The sequence below is a fragment of the Lampris incognitus genome, chromosome 13 (assembly GCF_029633865.1).
Source record: "Lampris incognitus isolate fLamInc1 chromosome 13, fLamInc1.hap2, whole genome shotgun sequence".
Taxonomy (NCBI): domain Eukaryota; kingdom Metazoa; phylum Chordata; class Actinopteri; order Lampriformes; family Lampridae; genus Lampris; species Lampris incognitus.
This window is the reverse complement of record NC_079223.1, coordinates 33,812,691-33,826,136: the sequence shown is the minus strand read 5'-3', so window position 1 is coordinate 33,826,136 and position 13,446 is coordinate 33,812,691. Positions and strand designations below refer to the sequence as shown.

Here is a 13,446-nt window from a genome sequence, read left to right as displayed (position 1 = left end):
GAAATCAAAATCATTAGCCCATTAAGGTCTGGATTCAGAATCATACTCAAAATCAAAGTGGAAAATGAGAACATAGGCTGATCCAACTTCTGTGGAAATTCTTCAAGACGATTCAAAATGAGGCTCAGTAGTGTGTGTGGCCTCCACGTGCCTGTATGCACTCCCTACAACGTCTGGGCATGCTCCTGATGAGACGACGGATGGTCTCCTAAGGGATCTCCTCCCAGACCTGGATCAGGGCATCGGTCAACTCCTGGACAGTCTGTGGTGCGACATCGCGTTGGCGGATGGTACGAGACATGATGTCCCAGAGGTGCTCGATTGGATTCAGGTCTGGGGAACGTGCAGGCCAGTCCATAGCATCAATGCCCTCGACATACAGGAACTGCTGACACACTCTGGCCACATGAGGACGAGCATTGTCATGCATGAGCAGGAACCCAGGGCCCACTGCACCAGCATATGGTCTGACAATGGGTCTGAGGATCTCATCCCGGTACCTAATGGCAGTCATGGTACCTCTGGCTAGCACGTAGAGGTCTGTGCGGCCCTCCAAGGATATGCCTCCCCAGACCATCACTGACCCACCGCCAAACCGGTCATGCTGGAGGATGTTGCAGGCAGCAGAACATTCTCCACAGCGTCTCCAGACTCTCTCGCGTCTGTCACATGTGTTCAGTGTGAACCTGCTCTCATCTGTGAAGAGCACAGAGCGCCAATGGCGAATCTGCCAACCAAGATGTTCTCTGGCAAAGGTCAATCGGGCTGCACGGTGTTGGGCTGTGAGCACAGGCCCCAATTGTGGACGTCGGGCCCTCATACCATCCTCATGCATTCTGTTTCTCACTGTTTGAGCAGAAACCTGCACATTAGTGGCCTGTTGAAGGTCGTTTTGTAGGGCTCTGGCAGTGCTCCTCCTGTTCCTCCTTGCACAAAGGACCAGATAGCGGTCCTGCTGCGGGGTTGTTGTCCTCCTGCGGCCCCCTCCACGTCTCCTGGTGTACTGGCCTGTCTCCTGGTACCTCCTCCATGCTCTGGACACTGTGCTGGGAGACACATCAAATCTTCTTGCCACAGCACGCATTGATGTGCCATCCTGGATGAGCTGCACTACCTGAGCAACTTCTGTAGGTTGCAGATACCGCCTCATGCCACCTCTAGTGGTGAGGGCACTAGCAAAATGAAAAACTAACCAAAGATCGGCCAGAAAAGATGAGGACAGGCAAATGGTCTGTGGCCACCACCTGCAAATCCATTCCTTTTATAGGGGTTGTCTTGCAAATTGTCTAATTTCCACCTGGTGGAAATTAGACAATTTACCAACAGGTGAAATTGATTCACAATCAGTGTTGCTTCCTAACTGGACAGGTTGATATCTCAAAAGGGTGATTGACTTGGAGCTACATTGCATTGCTTATGTGTTCCCTTTATTTTTTTGAGCAGTGTATTTATAACAGTCTCCATATTTAGTTCTTCTCTAGTTTTAAAATCTGTTGGTATAACCATATTGTTTTGTTTTGTGGGTTTCATCTGGGTGCTCTGGTTTCCTCCCACACTCCAAAGACATGTACGTCAGGTGAATTGACCATACTGAAATTGTCCCTAGGTGTGAATGTGTCTGCCTTGTGATGGTCTGGCAGCCTGTCCAGGGTGTCTCCCAGCCTGCCGCCCAATGACTGCTAGGATAGGCTCCAGCATCCTTTGACCCCGATTGGGATAAACGGCTTGGATAATGGTGGACAAAGACTGCACCAAGTGTGTGAGAGAGACTCAGTGAGATGGAGACATGACTGAGACAGACCGATGGACAATGGAAACACTGCTGTCTGTAATATCAGAGGAATATAGATTCCCACTGAGTTTGGCTGAATCGATGTTTTTATTACTGTTTCCTTGAACAGCATGGGAGCACCTTTTACCACATCTTGAACAGCAGATTTCTCCAAGAGAGGTCTATCTATGAGTATGCGTTTGTGAAGGTGGTCTTTATACTGAATTGGGCCTGTAGCCTGCTGTTTTTAATGAGTCAGGATATATCTGCAATTCTTGAACTGACTGTTTATGTGAGGTAGTAGTTTCCTTTGTTTTGAGTGTTTCAAGTGCCTTTAAGGTAATGTCATAGATGGCCCTGTGAGGTGTCTCACAGTCATCAAAAGTCATAAGAAGTATGTTAAAAGGGTGTTCTACACCCTTGCAGTCAGACTTCAGCTTTCTGACAAGCATCCTGAATGAGAACATTTCCCAGGAGTCAGACATTTATTTGCATATGCCATTACTTGTACTAATATTGTGAAGCAAAATGACAACAGCCAACAGCAAATCGATGCATGTAAATTATAGCTATGGTGTGTCAGCTGTGTCAGTTTCATAAATGTATAAGATAATATCTATATTTAGACTCCAAAAAATTGGTCCTTCATGCCTTGTATAGTATAGGAGAAAAAAGGATGTCCTATCTCTCAACTCTTTTGAGCTCCATCAAGTAGAAATAACTTCGAATGGCTGTACTATCAACATTCAAGTTTGTTTCACTGAATCCAACAAGTGTTTGCAACAAAGAGGTTGAATCCAAGTCCATATAGTGTGCACAACATCCTCATTGCAACTTGGAAAGAGTCACATGCAGCTCAGCGTGACTGCACCCGTTTTATTTTCTTGCTGCTCAATAGCAGAAAATGGCTGGAATTTCAATTTAAAAGGGTACTGATTTAGCAGAATTTTCCTTTAGCTACAGCATCAATACAGTCACTTACGTGTAATGCAAATTCAGTTCATATATGCTTCTTGTAATCTTTATAAACAGAGACAAAAAGATGCTCCAGTTTTCCACCCTACAGTAGAGCATGCACTAAATATGTTAATTGTAAATATGTGATGCAACAAAACCTTTTCAGTCTCTCAGAGACCTGAAATGATGCCATGAGGTCTTGTTTAACGTCATTTCATGACATGTATTCATTAAATTCACCAAGTGTAGATACATTTTGATTAATGTGACCTAGTTTTCACTACGTTTTGTGATTACAGAAAACAACTTGTTAAACATGTAGCTGAACCCTATCAGCCAAACAAATCATTGCAAATAGCATAGCTTGATTTATAGCGCCCTCCTGTGTCCAAATACACTACCCACACACGAGGGCCCAGAAGTGCATGCAATCGCAGCCGTATTCCACACATTTCATGATTCACATTACACAAATTTTGCACCAACTATCTGATTCATTTGTTGAATTTTTTTTTTGTATATTTGACAAGAACTGCCTTTGTGTGTCGCGAGGCACATCTTGCCTGGATAGTTACAAGCCTAATCTGTGTTGAAAGGGGAAAGACAGCCAGACATTGGTACAATAACATTATTCAGCATTTTTCAACAGAAAGCTTTGTAGTAATAGATGTTGCAACCAAGTCATAATGCCACAGCATAGTAAACTTATTTTCAACCAAAACATCAATTTTATCTTTAAGGGGTACATTTAACCGAGATAACGCCTGGCTGGTCTGGGAACCACAAACTGACAGCAAAATTGAAAGGCAGGATATGATTCAGAGAAAGTGTAGTCTCCCAAGCAGAATGGGACCACATGATTATTAATATCTGCAACTTTTGTGAAACAGATGAGCCTGGAGGAAATTATAGGAAACCCACATTGGTCAGGAAATTGGGCCTCTCACCAAAACTCCCCTTCCAGCTTTGTAACTTCTCTTTGCTCTGCAGTCATATATTGAAGCTGTGTGTTTGTCAAAAATAGGAAATTAAAATAATAACAAGCAAATGAAAAGATACCTATTGCAAATAACTATCAGAATTAGTTTCAGCGTGTCGCCCACTGTCGTCTAAATCAACTGTTAACGGCATTTCTTCCACATTGAATCTTTTGTCCATATACTTTGTGAAAGATTTTCTCTTTTTTTTCTTCTGTTGCCTCGCTGTGTGTGTCATTTTCCACTTCTTGACACGGTCTGTATTGCTTTGATCCAATCGCTCCTTTCCTCGGCTGTGGCTGCTTGCAGGAAGTAGTGAGTCTCATCTGATGTGATGATCTCAAAGAGATTGCCGTCAACTTCATACCTCTTGGCTGAAAACGGGGGTGAAAAAAGGATGAAATGGAAATTTAAAACAGATGACTTGACTTGGGAATAGATAAAGCATGCTTTTGATAGAAAGCACCAATTATATTTTCCCATCCATCATATTGGGGAACCATCAGGGTAGGCACATTCTGTGGTAATAGACTCCCTCACCATCAGGCACGAACTCCGCTGCTGTTACAACGGAAGCACGAAGATGGATCGAACCCAGAGGGTACTCATCACCCTAAACTCAGGGAGGAGAAAATACAGGAGTAGACTGAGAAAAAAATGTCAATCAGAAGATATCTGCTTTAACGGTTTCCTCGTGGTTCTCCAGCAGCTTTAACATTTTGAACTGTTCCAAGCGAATTTACTTACCTTTGCAGGGTCATAATAATGAATATAGGCAGGGTCATCTCTCAGTATGAATTTTCGCACTTTCCAGTTTTTCCTCCTGTGTCCCTGTGACAGAGCAACGGTTTACTTTGATTTGCAAGTGCTCCGTCCTATAAATCGACCACAGACTTTTTCTCCAAACTCAAGAGTTTTATCTAACCTTCCTGGTTTACAACAAAGGTGTGAATTGAAAGCTTAATTGGAGATAGCTCTTTTCACTTTCCCCCACAGTAACGGTGCATGCCATTCTTGTTTGTCTGTAAAAGCAAAACCTATGGCTTGGGTATGCGTGAGGACTGAAAGCAGTTACACTTTGAGAGTCTATCTCCCCATTTTTCCCCACTATGTTAATTCAGTGCCTACCCCCCCCCCCATTTCTCTCGTCAACAATCATTAGCTTGTGTAGAAACTGGCAGGCTGCATAGGTACACATTATTTAGATGACTAATTTACTGTATGTTGAATTTATACATCATTTACTGTATTGCACTTAAAAATGCTGTCATTTAAAATCAGCCACTCTGGTCATTGCCCCTTGTATTACATATTTATATACTCATATTGATTTTTTTTTCTTCTCAACAGTGCAATACTATATACTATGTGTGAATACTGTATAGTAGAGACCCACAATATGCAGATTTTGTCCTGTTGTGAAGCAATTAGTGGTTGGTTTTTATACACTCTGCCAAGAAAGAAACCAGTCACATCCATATAACTTCACTTTTTACCATTTTAGATATTCTCAGGTGTATGGAGGTTCTCCTAAAGATATTCTCAGATTATCTTTTTTTCTGCTTTAGAACATTGTATTTATGTCTTGTGTTTTTATGATGAGCATCCCACTAAGTTAAGTTCTTTGTATGTCTAAACCTACTCGGCTTCAGTTTTTTTTTATTATTATAATTTTTTTTAATTTCTTTATGTCTTAACCTACTCGGCTTCATTTTTTTTTAATCAGTTTTGGTGGATTTGGCATCATCATGGTCATGATCGTTTGTTTTCATACTGCAAATCCAGGCGTTCCATTGGAAATGAGCCTGATCTTGAACACTCAGAAAGCATTCATGTATAGGTCACGATTTTTGACCATTGCTGATTTTGGTGTAACACCAGCATGATAATCAAGGGGTAGTGTGCATATTTTAGAGAAAGAAGACTAGTCAACAATGTCATCTTCAGAATAGAGCAAAACATAAACTCTTATCAAATATTTAAGTAAAACTGCTGCTGCTTCTTCTTCTACTTCTTCTTCTTCTACTTCTACTTGTTCTGCTTTTGTTTTCTTCTTCTTTTGTTTTCCTTTTTTTGCTGACTGCATTTCCTATGCGGGTACCATTACATTTGAATCCTTGCTGGGAATTGGTGTTTTGCCGACACCAAGGAAAAAATAGCATATAGAGGAGAAATTACAGAATGCTAATACATTGAATGGCTGTTGCTACAGAAAAGGTATCGAGAATGGCACTTCTAATATAAAAAAGTTATGTGTGTCTGTGTACCAGTGTGTCTGCCTTAGGTTCTGGTCTGTCTCACCTGCTTCAGCAAGCAGCCCTGTTTTACAATGTTCCCCCTGAACTCCTCCTTCACGATCACATCTTCATCACTGGAGTAGCCCTCGCAGAAAAACCCGCTGTCTGCCTGTAATGTACACATAACATAAGGACTGTAATATAGTGTGGTGTACACGCATGTGATTTTCTGGGACACCACACAACCATACACACACAAGTACATTACACTACAATTGAATTTCAAATGACTATCCCATAGCGTCATTCATACTTAATTTCACGAAACTCCTCTTGCAGGGGGAGGAGTAAAATAGGATTAGGATTGCTCTTTGAAAAGTACAAAATAAACCTTATAGAAAGGCGCTACATCTACCTTCACACTTTTAAAGCCATGTACACTCTTTTGTCACTGCATGGGGCAGCACACTTTTTTTGTCTAACAGTACGTTACCAAATGACAACAGCCCCCTGGCTCTGCTTACAAAGTAATAAAAAGCATCTGGCTCATCCATGAAGACTGATGCCATTGCTTCCAAAGCTCCTTGCTTGGACAGTTCCTCTGCTGGCTGGAGGAAACCCTCATTCAGGAGCCCTGTTGCCAACATAAGCGCCTCAGGCTTATTTCTTGCTTTCTCCTTAGAAATCAACCACTCTACTACGGTGGCACCTATGAACAAGGATGCAATGAAAGGAGAGAAGAAGAGGAGAGATGACAGGAAAAAGGGCAAACATAAGATGACCTGGTGAAGGAGTTGGTGGTGGGGTGGGTACAGTTTAGATAACAGGGAGCAGCGAGAGGCCAAATCCTCGTGAGCCAGACCAAACTTACAAGCTGGTCATATAGATCCATCTTTTAAGAGAGATTATTGTGACCGTCTTGTGAGACTGGTCCGGTTTGGGAGACTACAAAGATTTGTGACCACTTGATCAAACAGACAATGTAGGCTGTGTTGTGGTACCGGTGAAGCAGTGGTGGTATAGTTTCTTCTCCTTCTCCAATTTTAACTCTCTCACTCCGTCATCCTGGTCTTTCATCAGCAAGAACAGCTCACTGAGAAAATGCACAGCACACACACATGGACGCCAGTTACCTGGTGGCCTTTATAGGACTACATTTCACCATTAAAGACTAAGTAAATGCCGTGTGCGCCTACTAACATTTTGAAAAAGATAGAGAGAGAAAAGGAGGCGGTAGTGTGGGGGGCTTAAAGTGGCAATACTTTAATAGAACACCACACCCAACTTTCTACTCGGCTCATATTTTATTGGTGAAAGACACTTCACTCAAAGTGTTGGCAACACAATATGAGATGTCAGTATCTTTGATGCCCTCATATGACACTGGCAAATTTTGCAAACAAAGTGTGTGTGTTATATTTTAGGACCCCCCCCCTTTTTCTCCGTCCCAGTCGCTGCGCCACCCCCTCTGCTGCAGACTACCACATGCCTCCTCCGATACATGTGGAGTCTCCAGCTGCTTCTTTTCACCTGACAGTGAGGAGTTTCTCCAGGAGGACGTAACATGTGGGAGGATCACGCTATTCCCCCAGTTCCCCCTCTCCCCTGAACAGATGCCCCAGCCGACCAGAGGAAGCACTAGTGCAGTGACCAGGACACATACCCACATCCGGCTTCCCATCCGCAGACATGGCCAATTGTGTCTGTAGGGAGGCCCGACCAAGCCGGAGACAACACAGGGATTTGAACCGAGATCCCCGTGTTTGTAGACAACAGAATAGACCGCTACGCTACTCGGACGCCCCATATTGTGTATTTTATCCAGAAAGAGACCGAATAGATTGTCGACCCTGGTATGTAGGCTTGGTTTTTTTTAAAAATTTATTACCAGAGCGATCAGTTTCACTACCCACGGAAATACCAACCAAAAAAAAAAAATGTAATTAAAGACCATAGCACCATACATCTGCCCCCCAATACGTTTTTCAAGGACATTTTGGAGAACCTACTTCAGGTTGACAGTGTTGGGCAGGCGAATGGACCTCCTTGTGGACTTCCTGGCAAACGTCTTGCCCCCTTGCAGGCAGGTAATGGCCCTCCTAATGTCTTTGACCCACAACTCTCTTTCCTCCACATGAGAGGCTTGGAAGAAATGATCCTGCTTCTTTTCTGTGCTCAATTTGAAAACCATCTGAAAAAAACAAAACATTGCATCCGGAGGGTTAGCAGGGCTGCATGTGTTATCTCAGGTTATCCCTTAGCTTTTGCTCACATGCGAAGAAAGTCAGCGTCACATGAGAAATATCAACACTGTATTTCCTAAAAGCAAAGGTTAAGTAAATGCAAGTGTCTCCTCTATCACTACTACAACTACTACTAATAATGATGTCGATAATAATGATAATGACTCAGTGTCGTCACGAGGGCCTACTGTAACCTTGAATGGTAGCCGCCACAAATCCATGCCTGGCAGGTAAACTGGATGTTTTCTTACCGTTCTCTTGCCAAAATCCTGGCAAGGACTGTTGAGTGTTGCTCCCTTCAGAGGTATCATTCCTTTGGGGGAACTGTCTGATTTCTTTTTATAGAACTCAACTCCGTCATCTGACAGCACCACCCACACTGCCTTCCAGGAGTTTAGCAGGGTGCCCTGGGTGAGAGAACAGCAGCTTATGGCAGACATTCGTACCAGTATTAGGCTGCAGTGAATTCGCGGGCTTTTAGATTTGCCTCACTTTACATTTCTGTCCACGGGGCCAGTCTCAGTGTACATCGATGAAGCGTTCATAGGTGCTGCTTTAAGCGAGAGTAGTAACCACTTCTACGTATGAAAACATACCAAAAGCATTTCTGTTTCAAGTACAGCCTTTAACATTTGAATGCCTGGTTCCCCCCCCTTTTTTTTTTGCTGGTTTGTTTTATGAGAATATGAGAATGCCCTGAGAATATAGGCAAGGCAAGGCAAGTTGAGGTCTTCTCAATTATGCCGGAAGAGCAGAAGAGTGTGAATGAGGATAAAGCCTCCCTTGCACACCATTGGAGCTGTTACTGTTCTGTTGCACACGCATGATGTCCAGCAAACCTGCTTGTTTCCTTACCGCAGGTCAAAAGTTACCTCATCAAATTCAGGAGCCAAAATGCCAAATGTGCTTGTTTCTGCCTTCACTACCTCAGCTACTGGAAGTTTTATTCACAATATCCTGTTCCTTTTGGTCATTTTTGCCTTGGCTGTCTCCTCCCCCCTCATCTCCCATATCGTCTTTACCAAATAGGGTATGACGTTCATAAGCTAATATTTCCCCAGCACTGGGTAAAGCTTGACATTACAGTGTAGATAATGTTGCGCAAAATAACTTGTTTTTCTATCCTTTACTCTTCTGAGCGTTCATCTTTTGAATAATATACCATGAAAAGGAAACGGTACTCCTGTTTGAACATTACGTAGAAGTACGCTGAGGCTCGGTTTGCAAATGCGTGGGTACCACGAAACGGCCAGATTGTTTCATGCGTGGTCTGTTGATAATGCATATTTGTGAAGAGGCAGACGGTGCTGTGAATATCCACTACGCAACAGTGTAGATGGAGTAAAACCTCTACGACACTCTGAATCGCATGCCCTCACGTCTCAGAAGGAAAAGGAATAATGGCTCGGTGCAGGTCCAAGGGTATGGTGCATTATTAATTCAGAAGATGACCAAAGTGTAGTCTGACTTTAGCATAAACTGCCAAAATTTGTTTGCACAAGGCAAAACATTTCAAAAGTTAGTTGACAGTTTTGCATTGCCATTTGTGCAGCGTCGCAAATTAAAAATGACAAAATCTGACAAAGACAAAAAAAAAATGCTGACAATAGTTCTCAAACTAAAGTTCAGGTTTGCAAATACTATCTAGAAAACACTGAATACGTATAATGGAAAGTACGTGCTTTTTTGCAAGCACGTCCATACCTTTTTGACCAAATATCCCTCTCTGATCTGTTGCGGCTCCATCGCCCTGCTGTCTTTTGTTTTATGACTGTGACTTTATGACAGTTTGTCTCTTGGGGGGTTTTTGAACAAAAAAAAAAAGACTACTCCCCGCCCCCAACGCACACACACACACACACACACACACACACACACACACACACACACACACACACACACACACACACACTCAACACGAGAAGAGAAAGGGAAGTAGTGTTGTGGGGCCTATGAACATGTTCGCTGGTCGGTTTCCTTCCTGTTTACTATGATATTGATAATAGCTGTGTCTGTGTTTAATTCTGGGTGGAACGCTTTAGAATAATTCAGACTGGCCGAATGACATTTGATTCAGTTACTTCAACTTTTTATGTCGCTTCGGGAGCAGCTGAAGGTAGTAGTGGTAGATATAACTTCAGAGGCAGGTTTGTTGCCTACACTGCTTGTACGTTTGTACAGTTCCTGAGAGTTACATAACAAGTATATGGGGGAAAAAAAGTATATATATCCCTCTTCCTCCTACACACATCCTAACTGTTTGACTCAATCATGTCCATGGTATGAGTAAAGTAAACAGCTGATGGACCAGACATAAGTTCTTCTATTAATAGAAAGTAAGGTTCCTCTTCCCCTGAATGCAACATACGCCTAAAGTGATATCTGATTAAAAAAAAAAAAGTTTCACATGTTTCAATGCAGAGTATGCTTTTGTGTGAGATCACAAGCACGTCGAATTAAGAGGTGTGTCACAGGAAGTGGTCTCTACAATGTTGTTTAACAGCTTGGAAGGAAGTTGTCACCGTGAGAATTTCTGTCAACACGTTGACTCAGTTACTATACGTGGCGTCACTGCAATAGCTCGGCTATATAGTGTGAAATGACTCAAGTGATGAATCCTCCAGTTTCGGGTGACAGAATGGAGAAATTATTTTTATTTGTGAAGATGTTTTAGGCCATAAGGTGACTATGGCGGACGCTATGCCGTAACATTTCCTTCTATACAATGTTTACTTATAATGTGTGAATCTCAGGTGTTTTTGTGATGCCTATTTATGCTGTTAAATGGCTGAGTTCAGTGCACTTTCAAATCTAAAAGGCTATAATATCTAATAACCTGTATGAAAAAACATTTATGAAGTAGTTACACATCATAATGTGTGGCTAATAAAAGAGCTGTAAGGCCTTGTAAGTATATAGAATAACACTTGTTAACATTAGCAGATGCTTAAAGATATTAATTTCTATCTTGTCATTTTCTACTAATTGATAATAATAGCATTACAAGCCTAAATGTTAAGTTTGCACAACAAAAGTCCTAAATGGTTAAGCTTAGAGATATTTTGGTCAGACAGTCATGTCTGGTAAGTGCTAGTAGAAGTTAAATTTAGATGGGGGAAAAAAAGGAAGAAGGCCATACATACTGCACTTATTCATATTTTTATGCCATCTGCTAAATTTAGCAAGTGTGTTGGACGAGCTTATAATAACTGCCCTATTGCTCACTCACTATTTACAGCTACTCATTATAAAGCGTCACTTATACGTTTAATGATTATAAGCAATTGAACAATGACAAAATGCTGATCATGGGGGACAATAGCTATCCTCCGAGACGTTCAAGCTGTGTTGTGGTCGATGTACCTGTAGAGGGCGGTAGAAATACACATGAACCACATATATGACAAGCTGGTTCGCACAGGTGTGCTGCTGCATTGTGCAGCCGTATGCCTGGTGAATGGGAGGATGGTTACATTTGGACCGGAAGGAGAACGAGGAAGACGAGAAAACGAACAAATGACAGCGACTAGAAGGGGCACAAAAGGTGACAATTAAAAATAGGAGGAATGGAAAATGCATGGGACAAGGTGACGATACAACACGTACTATGAGTGGAGAGTTAAAAGGTCTCAGTTGGATTTCAGGATCAATACTCGTGGGAGATTTATAACATGTGACACTATATCATCAGCCTGTAGTCTGGCATGCACCGATAAAAGTGTCCATGTCTATACCCAGTGAGAGTTTTTTTTTTTAGCCATTTCATCTTGGTCATACACCAGATCATGACAAGGACGTACTAGTTTAAAAGCCCTCTCATGATGATGATCTCATTCCTATAAAAACAGATGACAGCAACGCCCTCTGAGGCATCTCTCGAAGGCGAGGACATGGGCCATACTGTTCCTCGCTCCGCTTTACATCATATGAACAAATATTAAAGGGTGGGAGGGGAGGGTGGGGATACCTTTATTGATGAACCTCGCAGAAATGAGCTTCATAACCTGTCACCATGCAATTCATTGATGCACGGAAGCAACTGGAAAAACAGCTCGAGGAACCAAGGATGAAGGACTGACAGGAGCAAACAGGAAGCACAGAGGACACAACGAAACACTTGCTAACCTTGTGTTTCAGTCCGGACTGGTGATCGTGGGGCTACCGTAGTGAAAGCCATGACACTGAGCCTGGTTATTCCCACGTGAGGCACAAAACAACTTGAAATAAGGAGGAAGGAAACTTAACGATCACCTCATTACTGCTTCAGTTGATTAGCGGTGTTTGGGTGCCGTTGGTTCCCATTCCCTCCCTTTATTTTTCAACTTCAAACTTTCCCCGTCTACCCCCTTATCCAGCAGTTGTCTGATGATGTAGATCCTGGTAAAAGAGAGAAAACATAGACCATGTTGTCACTGAGCTTTAAAGGGGAGCTCAGCGAGGTACTGTAAGTCTGATGAAACTCATGAAACATGAAATCTTCACTGGGCTGCCAACCCATTTCAGAAACCATCCTCGCATCCGGAATGACTTCAGACAATCTATCATGCGGCATTCTCTGACAGTTTTATATCAATCCACATTTTGAACTGCATCATTTTGCACGATCAGATGTAATGTCTTGTTTGAAAAGAAAAAAATCTCACTTTAACGGAAAATCATCAAAGGAAGCGGGGTCAACGTGAATGCTATCACTTGTCAGCAACGCAAAGCTACGCGCTTTGATTTAGCATTTTTTGGGGGTAGTTGATATTCATGTTGGTGGTTTGAATAGGTTATGCGCTGTTATTTATATGATAATGGCATAATGGCATCGCTCTAAGTTCTGGATAAACCCTGTGTTTTTGTCTGGCGTTTTTGCTGCGCACGCATTTTGGCAGAAACACTAATAAATACTTCATGCTCTGTTCCCTCCCCTGCCTCACCCTTCGCCACAGCTCTTGTTTTCCCATCTCAGGATTGAGACGTCTCCATCCCTGTGCTCTGCACCTCATGAGTCCCATCAATAATTCTGCTGGAGGGAGCCCTGAGCTGAAGGGTGTGTGTGTGTGTGTGTGTGTGTGTGTGTGTGTGTGTGTGTGTGTTGGGGGGGGGGGGGGCACAGTTGATGGTTTTTCCATGGCTTTCTCAATCTGCCGGCACCTCCCTCCTTTCCCTGTGTGTTGTCAACACTCCCTCACATGACCTGTTGTTATGTTGTTCATCATTTCTGACGCATGGACAACAGGCACACACAGCGTGCACACAAGCACACAAACCTTTTA

General features: G+C 42.7%; 1 protein-coding gene across 1 annotated transcript; it reads right to left on the bottom strand.

Moving 5' to 3' along the window:
- Positions 1-2,281: 2,281 nt before the first annotated feature.
- Positions 2,282-9,949, bottom strand: plek (pleckstrin). Its single transcript, XM_056292053.1, has 9 exons — positions 9,890-9,949; positions 8,437-8,592; positions 7,952-8,133; positions 6,944-7,035; positions 6,467-6,651; positions 6,007-6,111; positions 4,453-4,536; positions 4,246-4,318; positions 2,282-4,079 (listed from the first exon to the last, which is right to left on the bottom strand). The coding sequence occupies exons 1-9, from the start codon at positions 9,929-9,931 to the stop codon at positions 3,940-3,942; spliced, it is 1,059 nt and encodes a 352-aa protein (XP_056148028.1). The 5' UTR covers positions 9,932-9,949; the 3' UTR covers positions 2,282-3,939.
- Positions 9,950-13,446: the final 3,497 nt, after the last annotated feature.

What these genes read in the sequence shown, in the direction of transcription:
- plek (XM_056292053.1), bottom strand. Translation starts at nt 9,931, where the DNA reads ATGGAGCCGCAACAGATCAGAGAGGGATATTTGGTCAAAAAG. An exon ending in CAGATGCTTTTTATTACTTT is followed by an intron (nt 6,112 to 6,466) that starts GTAAGCAGAGCC and finishes TGTACATTACAG; the next exon opens with GCAGACAGCGGGTTTTTCTG. An exon ending in AGGGCTGCTTGCTGAAGCAG is followed by an intron (nt 4,537 to 6,006) that starts GTGAGACAGACC and finishes GCTCTGTCACAG; the next exon opens with GGACACAGGAGGAAAAACTG.